The sequence below is a fragment of the Onychostoma macrolepis genome, chromosome 04 (assembly GCF_012432095.1).
Source record: "Onychostoma macrolepis isolate SWU-2019 chromosome 04, ASM1243209v1, whole genome shotgun sequence".
Taxonomy (NCBI): domain Eukaryota; kingdom Metazoa; phylum Chordata; class Actinopteri; order Cypriniformes; family Cyprinidae; genus Onychostoma; species Onychostoma macrolepis.
Window position 1 is genome coordinate 34,188,182 of NC_081158.1, and position 23,273 is coordinate 34,211,454.

General features: G+C 33.0%; 2 protein-coding genes across 3 annotated transcripts; one reads left to right on the forward strand and one right to left on the reverse strand.

Annotated features, from left to right (window-relative positions):
* The first annotated feature begins 142 nt into the window (after nucleotides 1-142).
* On the forward strand, nucleotides 143-10,180 carry dnajc2 (DnaJ (Hsp40) homolog, subfamily C, member 2). Its single transcript, XM_058773800.1, has 17 exons — nucleotides 143-394; nucleotides 1,540-1,730; nucleotides 1,812-1,887; nucleotides 2,664-2,762; nucleotides 2,856-2,997; nucleotides 3,075-3,155; nucleotides 3,252-3,317; nucleotides 3,856-3,947; nucleotides 4,021-4,142; nucleotides 5,423-5,572; nucleotides 5,651-5,739; nucleotides 5,847-5,916; nucleotides 7,043-7,227; nucleotides 7,817-7,917; nucleotides 7,997-8,107; nucleotides 9,010-9,170; nucleotides 9,988-10,180. Exons 1-17 carry the CDS (start codon nucleotides 340-342, stop codon nucleotides 10,054-10,056), a joined length of 1,860 nt encoding a protein of 619 aa, XP_058629783.1. The 5' UTR covers nucleotides 143-339; the 3' UTR covers nucleotides 10,057-10,180.
* Nucleotides 10,122-18,621, reverse strand: pmpcb (peptidase, mitochondrial processing subunit beta). Of its 2 annotated transcripts, none has more exons than XM_058773801.1 (13): nucleotides 18,463-18,621; nucleotides 18,083-18,199; nucleotides 16,820-16,906; nucleotides 16,609-16,738; nucleotides 16,332-16,530; nucleotides 14,179-14,258; nucleotides 13,976-14,082; nucleotides 12,600-12,743; nucleotides 12,364-12,524; nucleotides 12,207-12,292; nucleotides 11,366-11,454; nucleotides 10,421-10,496; nucleotides 10,122-10,293 (listed from the first exon to the last, which is right to left on the reverse strand). In XM_058773801.1, the coding sequence occupies exons 1-13, from the start codon at nucleotides 18,541-18,543 to the stop codon at nucleotides 10,229-10,231; spliced, it is 1,422 nt and encodes a 473-aa protein (XP_058629784.1). In that variant the 5' UTR covers nucleotides 18,544-18,621; the 3' UTR covers nucleotides 10,122-10,228. The 2 variants fall into 2 exon arrangements, with proteins under 2 accessions (XP_058629784.1, XP_058629785.1); XM_058773802.1 differs by lacking the exon at nucleotides 18,463-18,621 and adding an exon at nucleotides 17,181-17,214.
* Between the last annotated feature and the right edge of the window lie 4,652 nt (nucleotides 18,622-23,273).

The following is a 23,273-nucleotide window of genomic DNA, read 5'->3' on the forward strand; positions in this document are numbered from 1 at the left end:
AAGAATGTTATTCTGCTTTTTACATTGATTTGCATTAAAAAAAAATTGTTATTATTTATTATGGTTTTACAGTAGTAAAATTAAGTAGTGTTTTGGCGGGAACTGTCGTTACCATGGTGAATTGGTGTAAGCTCTGTGGTAGCGGAACCAAATGTCATCGCGCTGCAGCGCGCCGGAAGGCTGTGAGTGTAACACGGCGTTCTCTAGCAGACAGCTGTGCAGGGCCCATGTGGATCTGGCAGACACGAGCGAAACAGCGGCTTCAAAATCCCCGAATCAAGCCGATCTTTCACGCTAATGCGAGCTCTTTAGGTCATCCGTGTGTGTCAACTAGTGAAGATGCTGAAGGAGGCGTTAGACGGGCAGCTTACGGTGCTTTATAACGCGGTCGCCGGTGAGTGTGACAGTAATGATGAGAGACACAGCAGACCTGCATCATCCCGCTGAAATACACTCATCTGGACACATCACACATTATACTGGAAAGATTTCTCATAGTCACATGTTGTGATTAGGTTGTATTGTCATGCTCTGTCGCTGACATTAATCGTTTCGAGCTGAGATGAATGAAGACGCAGTTAGAAACAAATGAGCACCCTTTCTGTCACCAAACTTTACGTGTGTTTTGGATTGATTTTAATTCATGGAAAAAGAGGTTTTGTCTAAAACCCTCTCAAAATAGTGAAAACGAAGTAAAAGCTAATCTTGCTGTTGAAAAACGGGCGTATACAATTTAGAGCAAATGTCCATGTATTTAATAAGATTTACTAAGATGGAGTCTCTTTATACAAGAGTGATGGCTGTGAAAAAATCCCTGATGTGGTGTTTTTAATTTTTTTGTAATGAACAGTTGCAGATACTGTACTAATAACTGCATTTTGTGTTATGTTTATTGATTTCCATTATATATATATATATATATATATATATATTATATATGGGTAGTTTACATATTAACATGTCCTATGGTGTGAAGGAAAACATTTTTTTTTTAAAAACTATAACATTGAAGATAAACCTCTCTCATGCTATTTGTAACTCTAAGAATGAAGATACATTTTTCTCATGTTATTTCTATGTAAAAAAAAAAAAAAATTCTACATTCTTGCTATGTCACACCATAGGACACAGTCCAATTTTATTTGTCAACTATATATATATGTATATATATATATATATATATATATATATATATATATATATATATATATATATATATATATATATATATATATATATATATATATATATATATTAGTATAAGAAATACAGTAATAAATAATATTTTAATTTGTTATATATGTTGGGGTAGGAAAGTTAAAGATAAATTATAAGTTAAAAAAAAAAATAACAATTTAACATTTTTGATAAAACAATAAAACATTTCTGTTATTAAAACTGTTGAAATAAAAAATAAAGTACTAAATAAAATAAATATAATTTATGTATTGAAATGACCTTCAATATTCTGTTTGTTTTAACCGTATTGAAGAAAATACTGTTTATGAAATGGATTTTTGCCTTGTGTCTTTGTCTCAGCCTCAGTGCAGGTTCAGGTTGAGCCTGTGGGTCGCTGGTTCGAGGCGTTTCTGAAGCGCAGGAGTAGAAATGTGTCGGCCTCGTTTCAAGAGCTGGAGGAAGAGGAGGAGCTGTCTGAGGAAGAGGAGGATGAGGAGCTGCAGCTGGAGGAGTATCCCATGCTAAAGACACTGGACCCCAAAGACTGGAAGGTTTGTGTAGAGACGCGTCTCTGTGTCAGAGCCGTGAGACTGTGAACTGAATGCACTGACACGCTTCTCTTGACGTTACAGAACCAAGATCACTACGCTGTTTTAAGTCTCGCGCACATCCGGTACAAAGCTACCCAGAAACAGATCAAAGCTGCTCGTAAGTTTGACTACTTGTGTTTTTAAAATCTTTGTAGGATACTGGTCAAAAGTTTGTAATTACAATTTTTTTTTATGTTTATGAAAGAAGTCTGCTCACCAGGGCTGCTCAAAAATACTGTAAAAATTATGAAATATTATTACAAGTTAAAATAACTGTTTTCTATGTGGATATATTGTGAAATGTAATTTATTCCTGTGATGCGCAGCTGAATTTTCAGCATCATTACTCCAGTCTTCAGTGTCACATGATCTTCAGAAATCATAATAATATGCCAGAATCAAGAAACATTTCTAATTTTATTGATGCTGGAAACAGTGATGCACTACCGTTCAAAAGTTTGGAGTCAAAGTTTTTTGGTTTTTTTGAAGAAATTAATGCTTTTATTCATCAAGGATGCATGAAATTGATCAAAAGTGACAGTAAATACATTTTTAATGTTACAAAAGATTTCGATTTCAAATAAATGCTGTTCTTTTGATCTTTCTATTCATAAATGAATCCTGAAATTATTTTTTTCCCACAAAAATTCAACATTGATAATCAGAAGTGTTTCATAATCAGCATATTAGAATGATTTCTGAAGGATCACGTGACAAACACAAGACTATGATGCTGAAAATTCAGCTGCGCATCACAGAAATAAATCACAGTTTATTTTAAATTTGAAACAATATTTTACATTTTTTACTGTGTAATAAATGAATCTTCGGTGAGCAGAAGAGACTTCAAAATATTCAAGATATTTTGCAGTAACATGCTGCTGTTCTCCACAGATAAAGCCATGGTCCTCAAACATCACCCGGACAAGCGGAAAGCTGCAGGAGAGCAGATTGTGGAGGGCGATAATGATTATTTCACTTGCATAACAAAAGGTTTGGACTTTATTGCTTTATTATAAGTGAAATAAAGCTGTTTGTGTTTGAAGATCAGTCTTGAGGTCCTTTATCTGCTCTCGTATGATGCAGCAATGGAGATCCTGTCAGATCCCGTGAAGCGGAGAGCATTTGACAGCGTGGATCCCACTTTTGACAACATGGTTCCTTCAAAAGCAGAAGGCAAAGAAAATTTCTTCGAGGTGTTTGCGCCGGTGTTTGAGAGGAACAGCAGGTAAGCGTCTCACACGATTGATTCAGATGATTCAGGTTCAGAGCTGGAGATCACGCTGCTGTATTTTTCTCAATCAGATGGTCTTTTAAAAAACACATCCCGAGTCTGGGAGCCGCGGACGCGTCTTTTGAAGAGGTGGATAATTTCTATTCCTTTTGGTAAGTAAAATATCAAATTTATTCATAGATTTTGAGGCAAATTAATGCTGGAAGAACAAAAAAATTATAATTTTTTTTTTTCCTTTGTTTCTGAAGGTACAACTTTGACTCTTGGAGAGAATTTTCATATTTAGATGAAGAGGAAAAGGAAAAAGCTGAATGGTGAATAATACTTTGATCATATGTTGTTGGTTTTGGTTTAGCATTTTGTACAATTGTAATTATTACTGCATGCGGTTATTATAGTTAAACTAAACCATAAAAAAACCTGGCACTAAAAATTTAAAAAAAGTTGCTAGTTGTCAAATTTTTATTGAATTTGAGTTTAAAGTAACAAAAACCAAAATAAAAATTATTTAAAAAAAAAATAATAATAATAATAATAAAAATGACTTAAACTTTAATTAAAACTGAGAAAATATACAAATGAAACAAATAAAAAATATATATACTCAAATAAGTTTTCTACTTTGTGGTATTTGATTTAATCAATCTGAAAACAAAATATTAATTAAAATGAATAATTGTAAATAAATCACTAATTAAAGTGATTTAATTGGTTAAAATAAAAAAATAAAAGAAAACGAAAACAAAGTTAACTAAATTAAACTAATTTAAAACTATAAAAGTTTCTCAGTTATACTAAAATAACACTGTTTCCTTTTTGTGTTTGTGTGTGATTTTGCTGTGTTTGTATCAGTCGAGATGAGAGGAGGTGGATTGAGAAACAGAACCGAGCCTCTCGGGCTCAGAGGAAGAAGGAAGAGATGAACAGGATACGGACACTCGTTGGTAAGTATGGGCTGAGCCACAGAGACATGATCTTACTGCGAGCGTCTGTGTGAATGTGTGTGATGTGCTGCAGACACGGCCTACAACTGCGACCCGCGAATTAAGAAATTCAAAGAGGAGGAGAAAGCCAGGAAAGAGTCGGAGAAGAAGGCCAAAGCCGAGGCGAAGAAACGAGAGCAGGAGGAGAAGGATCGGGTCAGTGCCACTAAACGCTCACTGTTACAAATTACACATGCGCAACTCTGCTACAATGTTTCATTTAACTCTTACGAACGCATTTCACACCTCACTTATTTGTGTTTTTCCATTTTTCTGTTTTGAATATGTTTAATGAAGCTGTAAACGACCAAATATCAACAGATTAAATGTTAAATTTTATTTGTATATATAAATTTAAACATGCGATATATCCAAAAATAAAGTGTATATATATGTGTGTGTGTGTGTATATATATATATATGTGTATATATATATATGTGTGTGTGTATATATATATATATATATATGTGTGTATATATATATATATATATATATATATATATATATATATATATATATATATATATATATATATATACAAAAATTTTTATAAAAATTATAGATTTAATATATTATTTGTGTTTGTTTGTAGTTGTTTAATTTTTTATTGTAACGCATGTATTTTTTTATTACATTGCCAATATATTGTATGTTTTAATATTTTTGGAGGTATATAAAAAATTAAAATAAAAGAATTATATATATATATATATATATATATATATATATATATATATATATATATATATATATATATATATATATATATATATATATATATATATATATATATAAATAAATAATAAAGCTTAACTGAAATTAAAGTTGCTAGATGCCAAGGCAATATTTGTCATTTTAATTAAGTTCAAGTTGATGTACAAAAGTAACCAAAACCAAATTAAAAATTAATTAAAAAAACTTTAAACATATTTAAAGACATATTTAAAAAAAAAAAAATGCTAATACAAATGACAGTAATTCACAACAAAATATATATTTTTTTATGTATCATAATTGTTATATCATAATTTATATTACTATATTCATAACTAATGTTTTTTAAATCTTTTTTTATGCCAGTTTATCGACTGATATTTGTCCATCAATCAATAGCTGTGCCTGTTTTTTATTTTTTTTGTTAATAGAACCACATTTTCTTTTTTTAAATTATTTTGGAGTGCTTTTTGACTAAACGCTGCAGTATCACTTTTACATGTACATAATATATATACTTACCATAGACATTACAATGATCTTAACCCATATTAGGGTCTCGGTAGTTACTTATAGTTACTTTACATTACTCAGTGCTTTATGTAAGTATCCTGTAAATTAAATGAGTCACTTTAATCTGTTGTATATATTGTCTGTTGGGGACCTTCAGCTCTCTTTTCATTCATTCTAAGTTCTCTTCTTCATTGTTTTATGTGTGCAGGCGCGTCAGGCGGAGGAGGCGGCGGCGCGGGTGCAGAGGGAGAAGGAGGAGGAGGCGGCGCGACAGGCCGCGCAGCAGGCCAAGAAAGAGAAAGAAGCCCAGAAGAAAGCCATCAAGAAAGAGCGGCAGAAGCTCAGGACGACCTGCAAGGCAGGAAACCCTCCGTACGATCTCACACATTCAGCTCTCTGAGCTTCCCGTCCTCATCTCTGTCTCTGCTTCTCTCAGACTCACAACTACTTCACAGACAATGAAGCCGACAGCGTGAGGATGATGGAGGAGGTGGAGAAACTCTGCGACCGCTTGGAGCTGACCAGGTAGCGCGTGGAAATATGATGACGTTTTACTGCTGTACTTGTGAGTTGATGCTCTGAAACACAGCTGCATGTGGGAGAAATAGTGAGTTTTTTGGTTTGATTTGTAGTTTGCAGACGCTGAATGAAGCTTTGGCCTCTGGGAATAAAGAGCAGAGTAAAGCAGCTCTGGAGAAACAGGTGAGAAACAGAAAGCAGTCAAAACCACCGTTTGCATTAAGATATAAATCTGTGTATGTACACAAACGTTTGGGGTCTGTATGATTTTTAAATGTTTTTAAAAGAAGTCATTTATTTTCATCAAGGCTGCATTTATTTGATCAAAATACAGTAAAAATTGTGAAATATTTTTACAATTTTAAATAACTGTTTTCTGTGAATATAAAGCAAAATGTAATTGATTTTTGCCCAATATTTTTGTGGAAACTGCTATACGTTTTTTGTTTTTTTGTTTTTTTTGATGCATAGAAAGTTTAAAAGAACAGCATTTATTAGAATTATAAATAATAATACTAATACTTATAATTTAATATTATTAATAATAATAATACAATCGGGAAATCTTAATATTATTTTAATTAATATTATAATATCTGTAACATGTACTCTTATTGTAATGAAAGCTGAATACCAAAGCATTATTACACGTAACAAATAATGACAAAAAATAATTAAAGCAATAAGAAATATTAAGGTAGATTTAGAATAAGGTGCCAAGTAATATTAATACAAATATTTGAATAAAATTATACTAGCATTTTTTTAAATGATTATGAACAGTAATAAAATTAAAAATATAATAATATTTTATATTATAATGTGTATAATACATATACATCTTAATACTTTTGTGGAAACTGATTTTTTTAAGGATTCTTTGTATAGGAAGTGCAAAATGCTACTGATAATTATTATTAAAAATTATAATTACTAAAATTTAATATAATTAGTATTAGTATTATTATTAATAATATATATATATATATATATATAACATTTATTTGAAATATAAATAAGTATTACTAATAATTATCAGTAATGTTACAATTACAAAAAGAAATAAATATAATTAGCCTTTTAATAACACTAGTATTTTTTGATTTTTTTTAGATGAATAGGAAGGTCAAAAGAACAGCGTTTATTTTAAATATAAATCTTTAGCAACATTATAAATGACTTTACTGCTGTTTTTGATCAGTTTGAATGTATTTAAAAGAAGTCCTTGCTGACCCCAAACTTCTGAATGGTCCTGTGAGTTGCTCCGAGGTTTTGTTTCTGTGGTTGAAGCCTCGACTGCGTGTTGCAGGTGCAGGAGGTGAACGTTCAGATGCAGAAGGAGAAGGAGGCGGAGATGCAGGCGCAGCAGGCGGCGCGCGGGGCGGAGCACACCAGCGCAGGAGGAGGAGGACTCAATAACAGAGGCTGGAACGAGGAAGATCTGCAGCTGCTCATCAAAGCCGTCAACCTGTTTCCCGCCGGAACCAACGCCAGGTGAGTCTCCATATCACAGACTGTACAGGTGATCCAGTGTTTCTGACTGAGGTGTGCACTGTGGAATCGAAGGAAATGAGGAAGCCGACTGCTGCAAAAGAAGCATTAATGGAGGATCTCAAAATTTGAATTTCTGCTGTACCTCCTATGGATTTAAAACCAATCATTTGTTCCTATGTTAATAATAAATGGCAAACAGTGTGAGATCTGTATACACTGAATAAGCTCCATGAAATTAGTCCCAATGTTAAAAAATATAATTTTCTATCAATTTTCTAACCAGTGGGACCAGATTGTTTATTCTCGCTGTAGAATTGGTTATTCCAGGATGACACACACGTTTTTAATACTAAATTTAATTTAAAAAATTTAATATTGTGCTGGTTTTAACTCATTGAGAATTTTTAATGAACTCTTTTGACGAGATTTTTAACAGAGTTAAGCCAAATACAGTTTTGGAGTTTTTTAGCAAAAATAAATTAGAAAAACATGATATAATTCAGCCATAATATATATCTCTCGCCATGAAAAGAAGCTGGAATGGCTTTAAACACAAACAAACTGACTGAGGTGTGCTGTGATTGGACAGGTGGGAGGTGATCGCCAACTACATGAACCAGCACTCCAGCAGCGGCGTGAAGAGAACCGCCAAAGACGTCATCAACAAAGCAAAAACACTGCAGAAGCTGGGTAGGTAACAGCGCTCTGGGTTTATGCTGAACGCTGGATTGGAGTAGTACGGCTAATTTGCTTGGTTTCTTGATGGCAGATCCTCACCAGAAAGACGAGATTAACCGAAAGGCCTTTGAGAAGTTTAAGAAGGAGCATTCAGCTGTTCCTCCGACCGTAGACAACGCTGTGCCATCAGAGAGATTTGATTGTAAGTCGCATGATAATTGTCAAACAGTTAATCATGAGTATTGATAAGGTAGAATTAGAGTAAGGTTGCAAGGAAATAATAATGCATGTAAAACATTTTCTCTTTAATTAATGAATAAAAAAATATTAATATTAATTAATATTTTTATATTAGTACAATTCCAATATCTTAATATTAATTATAATATCCGTAACACACACTCTTATTATGATGCAAGATGATTGCCAAAGCATTATTACACAGAACAAATAATATTATTATTAATAAAATGTAAAATATTAATTATAATATTAATAATGCTTTTTAGAACACACTTTTATAATAATGGAAGCTGATTAATAAAGTAGAATTACAATAAGGTGCCAAGTAATTCATAAAATAAGCAATTTTTTTTGTTTGTTTTAATAAATATTACTATTAATAAATTAAAAATACCCTAATTTATAATAATATCATGAAAGAAGACTGGCTGTATTACACTTATTTGACCGTTACATAATAAAATAATTATTTTATTATATAAAAATAAAAAACTAATAATAAAATATACACATACTTTTTTCTTTTTTTAGTTGTATAAAAAAAAATGTAAGAAAAAAAGTTTGACAGTGATTTCAGCTCATCAGCACTTTTTCTGTAACGGAGAGAGCTCATATGTAGGGTTGCCAGGTTGGGAAGTTTAAGGAAACCACTGGGCAGAAAATGTATTGATTGAAGGATTTAAGCACTTTCATCTGGTAACCGCAGCCATGAAAGGAGATTTCTTACCAATGCAAGATAACGTAAATACCAAATTAAAATGAAATGTTTTCTTAATAAATAATCAGCAGGCATAATGACTAAAATACGATTTATCGTCATCACAAAAACAGTCCTGTTCTGAACACAATCGTTTCCTCCAGCTGTTAGTGCCGAGTCCAACCCCTCACCCTGGACCACAGAGGAGCAGAAGCTGCTGGAGCAGGCGCTGAAGACGTTCCCGGTGAACACACCGGAGCGCTGGGAGAAGATCTCTGACGCTGTGCCCGGACGCTCCAAGAAAGACTGCATGAAGAGATACAAGGTTTGATCTTCTGCATCGTTATTCATCAAAAACTGGCAGGCTTGTGCAACACACACACAAAAAAAACTATAGGGTTTTTTTCTTAGTTCAACGTACTATTTTAGCATAATTGTTTACATACAGCATTGCTCAAGAATTAATACACGGAACAAAGAAATAAGCAATAACAAATATTAATAAATGAGTAATAATTATACTAACAACAATAATTATTATTATTAATAATTAATACAATTGAAAATAACTTTACTACTTGGATATTACACAGAACAAATAATGACAAGAAATAACAAATATTAAGGTAGAATTAGAATAAGGTGCCAAGTAATTAAAATATTTTTCTTAATAATAATACAAATTATCTTATTTAAAAATCTAATATTAAATAAATACTTATAATATATATTGTACACTTTTAAATCTATTTAAATAATTAATAATAATAAACAATTATATAAATTAATATAATGTCTGTAATTCACAATCTTGTTATAATGCAAGCTGATTAATTAAGGTAGAATTAGAATGAGGTGCCAAGTAATTAAGATTATTTTAAAAAATATTAATAATTAAAGATACCGTAATTATAGTAATTAATAAAATCTGTAACACACTTTTATTATAATGCATGCTGATTAATGTAGGTTTAGAAGGTGCCATGTAATTAATGAACAAAAAACAACCATCTTTTTAATATTAATAATTCATGTTTAGTGTTATAACAATAATAAATAATTAAACAAAATATCTTAATATTATAATGTGTGTAACACTGATCTCAACGCACAGCTGTTGATGTGTTTCTCTGTTTCTGCAGGAGCTGGTGGAGATGATAAAGGCTAAGAAAGCCGCCCAGGAGCAGGTCACCGCTAAAAGCAAGAAATGACAAACGTGCCGCAGGGAAAGAAAACACACATACACATACACGCACACACACACAACCACAACATGGTCTTTTAACTTTATTGTGTTGTTCTTTATTTTATAATAAAATAAACATGAAAAAAGCACACATTAAATTCTGTTGTCTTTGTATGACGTTGTACTGCTTCTCTTCTTCACGGCCGTAACCAATGCATGCCGCTGCGGATGCCGTTATAGTCCGGGAGCTGCTCGATCGGACCTGCAAACCAGAAGCATTTGGTTATCAGTCACTGAAAGCAGCGTATCCCGTCACTGATGAGTTTAGTCAGGTGTGTTCGGTTATGAAGACACTCCAGGACCAGAGCTGGGAAAATATGAATACTCACCAACGGCTGCTATAGCAGGAGCTTTATTATAGATGTATTTCATACACACGTCTTTGATGGTTGTGGCGTCTATGGCCTGCGAGGAGGAGGAGAAGCAGCAGCATTGAGACTAGAGCCCTGTTCACACACTAATAGCTTGTCATGTGGACATTTCTACGTTTACATGGGTGAGTCTTGTGGTTTTGACTGCTGTCCGAATCTTGAATGTCAGTGTTTTTCCTCCCAATAATGATAATAATTATCATGTTATGCAGTAATTTTAAAATATCATATACATTAATATTAGGGCTTGCACAATTAATTTTACCAGTCAAGAAAGTAGTTGAGCCAAATATATACCTTAGGAAAATGTAGAAAAATTACATTTAAAATGACTTTTTCCCTTATTTCTGCTAATTTTCATATTTTTAAAATGCAAGACAGAAAACCATTTAAACCATAGGTGAATTTGCGTATTTTTAAATATGAATAGGAAATTATTTTACTGTTGTTAAATTAAATATTATTGCACAAGCAATAGGAAACTTCTCACCTCGTGCAAATAAAAGTTTGTATTAACTTATTTCGGCTAATTTCCACTTTTATTATAACATCCGTTATTTTAAAAGAGAAAATGGAAGACAGCGCAAATGTGTCAGTTTTCCTATTTTTCAATAGTTTATTTAAATCAAATAATAGGATATTATTTTCCTATTGTTAAATAAAATATTAAGTGTAATAATTATTTGTCCAAGCAAAAACATACATTTTGTTTTCAGATCACAGGACCGACCACATAACAAACACGTCTGCAGGATCATAGAGTTCACTTGCCCACCATAAATAAATCGAATGCACTTTACGCAAAATTATTTTACAGTCATCCCCATGAGAAACAGTTACTGTCTGAATAAAGCAATAGATGCTGTTGAATGTGGGTCAAAGGTCAGCTTGTATGTTACTCACATCTATTCTGGCCTCCAGCTCGTGCAGAGGAATCCTGCGGCTGTAACACAGCATCTGCCGGCCGATGTCCTCACAGATGGGAGTGGATCCTACTCGAGACGAACAAAAACATGCAAGAGATTGATCGCTTTATTCAGGGTTTCTGCAGGTCTTAAAACATCTTAAATCGCCCTTCCACAAATTAAGGTCTTAAATTCAAGTAAAAAGTCTTACATTTGTAAAGTTACAAATTAACTTTTGCATTCACTGCAACAAAAAATAAAAATTATATATATCTTTATCAGTATTTTTGTCTTGTTTTCCAATGCAAAACATCCGTAACTCATGATACATTTACTTGAGATGCAAAATGAAGATATTAAGTTTGTTTTTGTTTTTTTAGAAATTAAACAATTTAAAACAAAAACAAATATCTGTCATTGGGGTATAAAAACTTGTTTTCCCTTAATTAAGTTTATTTTTTTCTCACTCCATTGGCAGATATTTGTCCTTTTTTATGACAAATTCACTTAATTTTGGTACATTTCCCAGAAAACAAGACGTCTTATATATAATTTTTACATTTACCTTTAAGAATTTGAAAACGTTTGCACTAGAAACCAAGACAAAAACACTTTTTGCAGTATGATCTGAAGATACAGTAAAAATTATTTCCATATTCTAGTTTTTCTGTTTGCTCTGTCTGTAAAATTAAAAATAATGGAGATCTCTTGGAAGTTGTATTTTAAATTGCTAATACAACTCATTTTGTTCTCCTTAAACTTTTCCATTCATTAATCGGTCTTAAAAAGGTCCTAATTTGCCTTCATGAACCCTGTTTATTACGCGCCGCTGCTCTTACCATCCAGGTGAAGCAGCATGTTTGTCTTCAGAAGATTTTTGGCTCGGTTCACCTCGCTTTCGGTCATGTTTGTACACAGAGACATCCTGAAGAAAACCGGGTGTTAGTTGCTCATCTTTCAGCTCAACAGAAAGCGCAGTGAACGTGGAGCTCTCACCATTCCAGCTGCGTGAAGCGTATCATGTCACCGACGGTTCCCGGTTCACACACCATGTAAAGCCCCCACAGACCCGTGTCGGTATAACAGGTGTTGAAGGACTGGAAGCTGTGGCACAGGTTCCCCTGACATGCCATCTGTGCCAGCTTACTGGACAAGTTCTGACGGAAAACAGGTGTGGTTAGATGGGTTTTAGGTCTTTTTCAGTGTAATGGTTTAGTGAAAGCGCCTCCTACCATCCCGCTGCCGAGCGACCGATCCCAGTTCCCGATGAGCGTATTGGCCACCATGAGCGGGATGGTGTCTGGATGCGACCAGCCGACGGCCTCCACTGCGATGGCTATATGAGCCAGAGGCATCTTATCATCTCGCACACGGATCTGTGAGGAATCGAGAGCAGAACTCGAGGTAAGTCTTTTAAAGTGCCTGTATTATGCCGTTTTACAGGTTAATTTAGTGTGTCTGTGCATCTCTAAAATGAGCTCATTTCTCCAACAGAAAACTACTGCCTCATTTCTAGTCCTGCCATTATTTCTATTTATTAGTGAAAGTAAATGTAAATAGTAATATCTGTAAAAATTCAAAACTAACTAAATTGACAAAAGCACACAATTCCCTCTCTGCAACAAAATAAAACAAGAATTTTATGCAAAAAAGGTTTTATGCAGTGTTCTGATTTATGTACTGGACATATATGCAGATTAGTACATATAATAAATATATAATGTTTTCTATATTCAGACATAGCATTTCAAAAATAAATTAAAAGTACATAATTCCCTCTGTAAAAAAAAAAAAAAAGAATTTGAGCCTGGAATTATCCAATGTTCAGATTTATGTTTTGGAAATATATGCAAATGAGTGCATGCAATAATTGTATAATTATTATATAATCGTTTGTATATTCAAACATAACATTTAAGGAAACTTAAAACTTGCTCTAATGACCATGCATTTTCAACAACAAGCTGTAAGAAAGCAGGATTATCATCACTGACAAAAACTAGTAAAAACATTTGTTAACCGAATTAAGGCTGAAATGAAATAAATGTTAGATGAAAAACTTAATTAGAAATGTTGCCTTGGCAACTAACTGAATTAGGTTTAAGATGTTGAAGCACTAAAATTACTAAATGGAAATAAACTAAAACTGAAATAAAAATAAACAAAAGCACATATTCCCCTCTGTAAATCCTTTAACTCTAATATGTAAACAAACACAAATTTTGAACCTGGCTTTACCACACTTTGAGTGACTGGGCCAGCTGACCAATCAGAGCAGACTTGGCTTTTCAGAAAGGCGGGAGACAAACTGCTTTGAAAAGTGGTGCTGCAGTAATTTACAGTATTAGAAAAATAATTTTGAACGTTAAATTCAGATGTAAATGAGCACAATACAGCACTTTACTAATCGTCCCTCATAAAGTTGTATTTACAATAATACACTTACGATATAAGTTTTAGAAACTGTCAACATGATTTTAACAAACAGAGGACTGAATCTATAGTACTTTCTATGATAATTGATGGGTTGTCACAAGAGTTTGAGCTCGATTAACCCAAAACGAATTGTAATTGTGTTGTGTAAATGTAATGATGTAAGTCCGTTCACCTCGCTGCCGGTGAAATGGCAGGGCAGTAAAGTCTCTCCGCTGTATCTGGCCGGCAGCTTTCCAAAATGAAATTTGGCCAAATCGATAAGCTGATTATGTGACACTCCTGAAAGGCAGAGAAACAGTGCTGGAGTATTAATAGTCAAACTAACAGATCTAACGCATTCAGTGAAGCTGATTTACTGTGTTTCTGCTGCTTTACCTCCGGCTGCAGCTAATACAATCCTCGGCCCTTTGTAGTGTGTTGTGATGTATTCCACCAGATCTCCTCGATTTATAGTTCTGCAGAACATCAAAATGTAGGAACAGCTTAAGGCAAGACACTACATAAGCTTTTTAAAAGCGCTGCTCAATTTTGTGAATTTTGGCTATTTTGCTTCTATAACATTCAGACTAGACACACATAAGAGTTCATTACATTTTATCTATATGCATCTGTAGATTTCAATTACAATTTTTAAAGGCTGAAATAAAATAATTATTAGATGAAAAACTTTACGCTCTTTTACAAAGTCTTGATTTTGTTTTGGGGTGTACTAGAACATGCTCTCATGCTTGGTGGTTCGAAAATCACATTATTTTTCACATAATTTACATTATTACAATACCTTTCTCCCCAGCCTGACACAAAAGGCTTGTTTAGTTCTGGCTTTGATGAAAGCCCGCCTTCGAAAATGAAATGTGTTGTGATTGGTTAGCTGTCCCAGTGCGTTGTGATTGGCAAACAGCTTAGACCGTGTTTCAGTATTGCCCTGCCCCTTGCCAAAACAGCAAGTTCGTCAATATTGCCATATCAATTCAGGTTCAATTCAGGGATTTAAAAAAGAAATATCTCTCTTTGGAGTGGACTTTGAGATTTGTAACTTTGTAGATCTTTTTATGCCCAAACATACACACTAACTAAAATTCAAAAAGTGAAAAAGCATAATAGGACCCCTTTAAATTAAAAACGTTGCCTTCTCAACTAACTGAACTACGTTTGATCAAACACTAAAATTACTAAATGAAAATAAATAACTAAAACAACACGCATTCAATTTTATTGCTTTTTTTTTCAGGCTGTTGACAGTACTTTGATTTATAGAAAGAAATACAAAATCCCTTCTACAAAAACCTTTAATGTCAACAGAATCAAACATATTGAACCTGGGTTTAAATTTTCTGTTTAGGAAATGTATTAAAAATGAATATACATTTGATCATATTTAATTATATAAAGCCTCTTTTGTACATTTAAACATAACATTTCAGAAAATGTGTATTGCAGAACTAATAAAAAGGCATTTTCAGATGTAAGAAGCAGGGTTATTATCATTAAAACTATCAAAACATTTTTGTTATTTGAAATAATAAGGCTGAAATAAAATAAAATATAATTATTAGATGACAAATTTAAACAGTTAGTTGTCTCTTTTTTAAGTAAAGCACCAAAATTATTAACTGGAAATAAATAAAAACAAAACCTGAAAATCAATACGTAAATAAATTAGATAGATAGATAGATAGATAATAAAATAAAAAATTTATAAAATTAACAAAATCACGAAAAAACCCTCTGTGAAAACATTTAATGTGTCAACAATACCTGGTTATCTCCAATGTTCAGATCTCTGTTCTTAAAATACTAACATTCAACACAAACTATTAAAAACATTTTTATTAATTGAAATTATACAAATAATTAAATTAAATTATATTTAAATCTTACCTTGGCAACTAGACAAAAGTTAAAGCACTGAAATTACTAATTTGAAATAAATAAAAACTAAAATTAACTTTAATAGTAATATTTAAGTTTAAAAAAAAACTAACATCAACAAAATGAAACAAGAATTTTTACCTGCCTTTATGTTCTGAAAATGTATGCAAATTAGTGCACATTTAGATAGATTAGAATCATATTTAAACATAACATTTCAGGGTAACACTTTACAATAGGGTTCATTAGTTAACAACATTAGTAAACATGAACTAAGAATGAACAATACTTCTACAGCATTTATTAATCTTAATGTTAATGTTAATTTCAGCGTTTACTAATGCATTAAAATCACATGTTGTGTTTGTTAACATTAGTTAATGCAACATGAATAAACAATGAACAGCTGTATTTTCATTAACAAAGATTAATAAATAGTATAATAAATGCATTGTTCATTGTTTGTTCATGTTAGTTAATACATTAACTAATGTTAACAAATGACACCTTATTGTAAAGTGTTACCCATTTCAGAAAACTTGTAATACAAAACAACTGTCCTAATGTACTGAGATTAATCATTTATCTTTTTTTTTACCTGTTCATCTTTGGTGTCTTAACTGAGGACAGTTGGACTGTAAACGAGTGACACATACTTGATGTTCTCCGTAGGCCCCAGGATGGTTCTCCCGAGAGGTGTTTCCTGATAGGCTGTAGCATGCAGGTAATCGAAGACCACTTCCTGCAGGTTGGTCTCCACTTCCTGCATCTCTCTGAGAATGACGCCACGCTCGCGCTCGATCTCGGCCTCTCCCAGCGTGCTGTTCTGAATGATGTCCGCCAGGATTTCCACCGCTGCCAACAGAGATGCATTTACAGCACACCCATAATGCCTTTCTGCCCGTCATGACGAGTTTGTGTTTGATGGTTTACCTCTGGGCAGATCTTTGGAGAAAGCTTTAGCGTAGTACACCGTCTGCTCTCTGGAGGTGTACGCATTCAGGTGAGCTCCCATGTTCTCGATCTCCAGCTCCAGGTCCAGCTGCGATCTCTTCCTGGTGCCCTGAAACACAGCAACAGATTTGATGCTTTCTACACTAAATTGTTTTAATATTCAGACATATTTCTTATCGTTTTCCCGTACCTTGAAAGCCATGTGCTCCAGGAAGTGGGCTGTACCATTATTGCGCTCATTTTCATACCGGCTTCCGGCATCAATCCATAGACCAACCTGCATCATGTGATCAGAATAGGGGAAATTTAGGAAAATGGGGCAAATTTTTCCCAGTCATCTCAATGGAAAAAGTGTACTTTACCTGAATTCTCCATATTTTGTAAATTCTGTGATCATTTACTTCCTCTCACACAACTTTATTTTTTCCCAATTCTACTTTAATGCTATTTTGTTTATTATTATTTTTACTGATTTTATTACTTATTTTATCACATTTATTATTTTTTATTGTTAATATTTATATCAGCTATATTTAATGCACAGTTTGTACCTAATAAAGTTTTCATTTCACCGCAAGTTGTATTCTGTAAGAAAAATAAAAAATTGAGTGTATCTAGCCATCATTTCTCCTATCATTTTTATTCAGATGCTCTAAAGAAAATGAATGAAAATACGTGTTTATTATCATACGCCTAAACTAAAACTATTAAAATATTTTGTTAAACAAGGATGAAATAAAATTAAATATTTTAACTAAATGAAAAGCAAAGTAAAATTAGAAAGGTTGCCAACAAATAAAAAATTAAACATTAATATTTTAAAATTATGAAATAAGACCAAAATAAAATTATTAAATGAAAAACGTAAGAAAAATTAGAAATGTTGCCTTGGCTAAAACATCAAAATGGAAAATAAAAGTGGAAATAAATATTATAAACTAAGCATAAATAGATATATTTAACAAACGAATAAAATCAACAAAACTACTATATGAAAACATTATATGATGACAATGTTAAAATACCACTGGGAAGGAGGAGGTAAACATTGATTGTTGATCATCACATTGCATAACACATTCTGATACAAAGACCACGTAAAACGTGTAATTATATTTTATTGTGTTACGTTGGAATATTTTGTTGTCTTTTGTTGCCTGTAATTTCACCTATATTTGTTTGTTTTTAACTTAGCGTATTAAGATGTGACTCTACTATGATATGCAATAAATTAAATGCATTATGTTTTCAATATTTCAGACATGGGCGTGTGGGATCCTCCCACAAAAATAGGTCACAAGGAGACACATCCCCAACACAAGTTCCAGTTTGAGACTTCATTTTTTAAGAAATTAACCCAATAAATTTGTCACCCTAATTTTAACGTTCGATACTCCGATTCATCAGCCACCTGAGATAAAACAAATCAAGCTGATTCTGATGGTGAACTCACCGTGCATGTGGACAGGCCAGAGTCTTCAGATGCCACCCTGAGCCCGTTATCAAGGGTCGTGACCTTCGTCTCAGGTACATTTAAAAGCACCTGATTGACAGCCTGAGTGGATCTGGTCTGAAATACAGACATCACGCTTTAAATCATGCCACATAACCATTATTTACTCAGCAGGATATAACAGGTAAATATACGATTTTGAGTACTAATAAAATTAAACGTTTTCGCAAAGTCATGTTATGTTATCATATACGTTTTCATCACCGAGACCCAGCAACCACGCCAGTCTCAACCCGACTGTTTTAAATGACTGCCAGGACTTGGTTTTCATTATTTTGGCAGTCCTAAAAGATATTAATGATTTGTTTGTAATCTCTCACCCTGTTAATAGTTCTTGTGTTCAATAAATTCTTTATAAAGTGTCTCCCCGCTGCGCCGAAACGCTGCACGGACGCCGCCATGCTGTTTGGATGACGCTGTTGAAAAGACGCGTTCGGATTGGACAGAAGAACGCTTACGTCATGCGTTATTCAACGTGCTTGCGGCACAGACTAATAATTATCCTTTTTTGGGTGGGATAATTTAGGTCACATGAAGAATTTGTTTCAGCCATAGACTGCATGGAATATTTGGCAGACACATTTATAAACGTTAGTAAACAGTCATCATTATTGGATGTAAATAATACTAAAATAACAAGATAAGTTCAATTATACGACCACCAGATGGCAGCTCCGAGTAAAAACAAACAAACAAAAAAAACACACGCTTTTTTTTTCTTTCTTTTTTTTAAATCTGTCATTTATGCAAATAGTAGCTGAACTGCTATTACATAAATGTTGCATTGGCAACTGTTAAAATTAAAGGACCAAATACCAAAATGACTAACTGTAAATAAATAGCTAAAAATTAAAATAATAATCATAATTAATAAATAGAATTTAAAAAATCTACTAAAATTAACAAAATGACAATTACTAAAATAAAAAATGGCATATGATTCATTATTTTATCTTTGTTTTAATGGGTATTAGTGTACATTGTATTTCTTACTCGGAGCTGCCATCTGCTGGTCATATGAGTGAACTAATCTTGTTTTTAAAATTTATTTATTTATTCATTTATTTATTTTTTATATCCAATAATGACTGGTCACTAAAGTTTATAAACGTGTTTTATTTTGTGTTTCAAATAATTAATGTATTTTCTAAATGAAAATAAATAATTATCATTTTTTTAAATAAATCATGCCATGCAATACATGGAATAATTAGTGATCAAAATAGGATATAAATAATATTAATATAGCAATATATTAATTCACTTATTTGGTAGCTCTGAATAAATGTAAAAAAATGCACCTGGCATAAATATCACTGACAATCATTGAAACTGTTCCATTAAACTTATTACAGTCGTTATTGTTGTCATTGTATGTTGCACATTTTAATGGTTATTGTGTTCTTGCATGTTGATCATGTCTTTATGACTACTGTTTTTTTTTTAATCATGTTTATGTAAAGCACTTTGAATTCCCATTGGGTATGAAATGTGCTATATAAGTAAACTTGCCTTGCATATATATGTCCTTTCTAATCTTGAATGTGTTTTGTACTTTTAATAAAAGTTACATAATCAAACATGAATGTCTCAGGTGGAAATTACTATGACTTTTTTTAAAGCATTTTCAGGTCTGAATGATGCTATAGTGCAACAGTAGTTTGCCACTGTTGCGATAAACACATTAAATGTATATACTTTCTGTACTGCAAGCTCCTCACACCAAGACGAATCCCTTGTGTGTGTGTGTAAACACACTTGGCAATAAAGAGCTCTTTCTGATTCTGATTCTCAATTGGAAGGAGACAAGTATTTTCTCAAAGCATTAATTGACAGTTTAGCTTTCTTTTGGGTGTTTCTGTTTGTAAGAGACACCTGTGTCTCATATCAAGAAAAGAGAGACAATGTACAATATACTAAATAAATAAGCTGTTAGTCTCACAACTAAACATTCAGCAAAACTAAGCCGAGATGCAAAGCAGCTTGTCTCTGATGAGTTCTTGGACGTATGTGGTAGTTTTGGATTAAAAACTAGGCACTGACATGTTTTAAGATCAGTCAGAGCGAGTTTCTTTCAGTTGAAACAGCTCAGACTTACATTTTAGTCTGGGACTAGGCTTAAGCCTTGTCTGTGAAACCAGGGGCTAGTGTGTCTAGATGCAAAGCTTAAGTACTTTGTAGCTCCAGTTCACTCACTGAGGCTTCTGGAAGTATATTTGGTCACCACATGGTCATCATTAAATTTAACACACAAATGTCACACATGACAATTTACACACACACACACACACACACACACATGCATACAATCAACAGTTCAGAAACATGTCAGATAAAGTGTTGTCAATCTCTGAAATGCTAATAATCACAGCAGCATGTCAGCAAGCAGGACAAAGAAAAAGAGAAAACTAGAATCTAAATACAAGTATAAGAGACTTCAAGTACACATTAAGAAGTTGATTGTTTTTATCCAGACATGATAAGTGTCAATGGAGATTATGATATCAACTTTCCAGCAGTATCACGATACAAAACAATCATGCAAATATACAGCATTTTCTGTCATTCAATCTTGAGTGTACATTTAGGGAATAAAATTAAATGCCCTTTTTATCCCCAAAAGAAATTAGTCTTGGACTCAAAGTGTGTTTACATTGACAAAACATTGGATCCAAAAACAATAAATACAACAATGCATAATACATAAAACACTCCCTATAAAAATACAAATCCCTATGCTTACCATTGCATGAATAAAACAACACTTTATTGCATATGAGTGATGCATAAAAGATTTTTAAAAATGATTGTACACATACTGGTAACCTGTACTGTCTTCCAGAGGGCAACAATTCATACTCGTACTGTGTGCAATATACGCAGAGGAATGGGTCAGCTAGAATTTTATGCACTTCCCTAATAACTGACCGTTCATATCGTTAATATTACTCAAGGAGCTTATGTTCCCTTTTCTCTATGGCCTTCATTGATATTTTTACCAGACATTGCATTGCTTTAACTTTAAGGTTACCAAACTATATCCAATTATGCTCTCTATGACATTTCTGGTCCACTCCATAATTACTAAGTCTATGCAGAAATTACAATCTCTGCAGTACACAGGAGCAGATTGTATACACAGATAAATGCATTAACCTTGTGAATGTACTTGTAGGAACTCCAACTGACCTGAGGTCTAAGATCATCTACTCTTTTTTTGTATTTAAAATAAGGTGGTTTAATGCTGCCTTCATGAGCTATCTGAATTATTGTAAAAAAATATATATAAATATAAATAAAAAAAATAAAAACTTGGGTGTTGTGTTTGATTCTGCTTTGACTTTTGAAAAGCAAGTAAATGCAGTAGTTTTTTTTTTTTTTTGAGCTAAGACTCCTTGCTTAGAGTTTTTTTTAACTTGTTATACATGCTTTTATCTCATCTCGACTAGACTACTGAAATTCAATGTATATTGGTATTAACCAATCACATATGAATCACCTACAAAAAGTACAAAATGCAACTGCTAGACTTTTGACCGGCACTCGCAGATATGAACATATTATCCCTGTTCTACTTTCTTTGCATTGGCCTCCAGTCCATTTTAATAGTGTTTAAAATTTTACTTTTTGTTTTTAAGGTTTTAAACGGACTGACACCTTTGTATATTTCTAACCTTTTGAGTTTACACAGTCCAGATGTCTAAGGTGATCGAATCAGAAACTTTTATTGGTCCCTAGATCTAGGCTGAAGAAAAAAGTGACTGGGATTTTGCCATAGCTGGCCCTAAACTGTGGAACAGCCTCCCAATCTCTATTAGAACAACTGCCACAGAACCACTTTTTAAAACAAGGCTTAAAGCCTATCTCTTAGAGAAGACTTATATGAGCCAACAGGAGCTTATTTAAAATGATTACTTGTTTGTCTTGTCTTACCATTGTTCTGCACAATGGTCAACCATTGTTGTTTTATTGTGCTTTATAAATAAATGAAATGAAATATTGTAAATATAAGTTTCCTAGTCGGAAATTGGACAAATGGTCAGTAGATATGGCTCCTCAAGTCATATTTACAACTGGGAAACTCAAGAGAAAATTTTGATACCCGAGTTTTCGAGTTGGGCAGGCCATAAACTTTAAACATGGTGAGGAGGAAACCATTGCTGTAGTGACTGTTAAGTGTTATTCACGAGTTCGTCTGCCCATTCAGCCCTGCCAGGTAATGGTTAACAAACTTGGCTTGCTGTCCACGAAGGAGACTCGAAACCCGAATTTTGAATTGTATTGGTTGAATATCTTCAGTACATTTAGGCTTTAAAGGGACAGTTCACCCCAATGAAAATTTGCTGTTAATTTACTCACCTTCAGACCATCCAAGATATAGTAGCAGACTTTTTTTTTCAGTAGGACAGTAAAGATTTTTTGGTGATTCATATAATGCAAGTCACCCATGACTCCTAAAGATATATGTGACCCTGGAGCACAAAACCAGTCTTAAGTCGCTGGGGTATATTTGTAGCAATAGCCAAAAATACATTGTATGGGTCAAAATGATCCATTTTTATTTTATGCCAAAAATCATTAGGATATTAAGTAAAGATCATGTTCCATGAAGATATTTAGTGAATTTTCTACTGTAAATATATCAAAACTGAATTTTTGATCAGTAATATGCATAGCTAATAACTTAATTTGGACAACTTTAAAGGTGATTTTCTCAATATTTAGATTTTTTTGCACCCTCAGATTCCAGATTTTCAAATAGTTGTATCTCCGCCATAATATTGTCTGATCATAACAAACCATACATCAATGGAAAGCTTATTTATTCAGCTTTCAGATGATGTAGAAATCTCAATTTGGAAAAATTGACACTTATGACTGGTTTTGTGGTCCAGGGTCACATATTGAGGTCTTATGAAGCAAAATGATCGGTCTGCATAAGAAGCTGAACATTATTTACATTTTTACCTGTAATCCAGAGCCTCAGGCAAATGGTCCGGAGTGATGTCCGGTTCACAAATGAATCGTTCCAAAACCAGTTCATCAAATCAGACTGAACCGCCTGAAACTGTTTGTGTCTCTAAAATCTACAAATACTCAATCTAAACTCACTTTCAGACACCTGACAGTC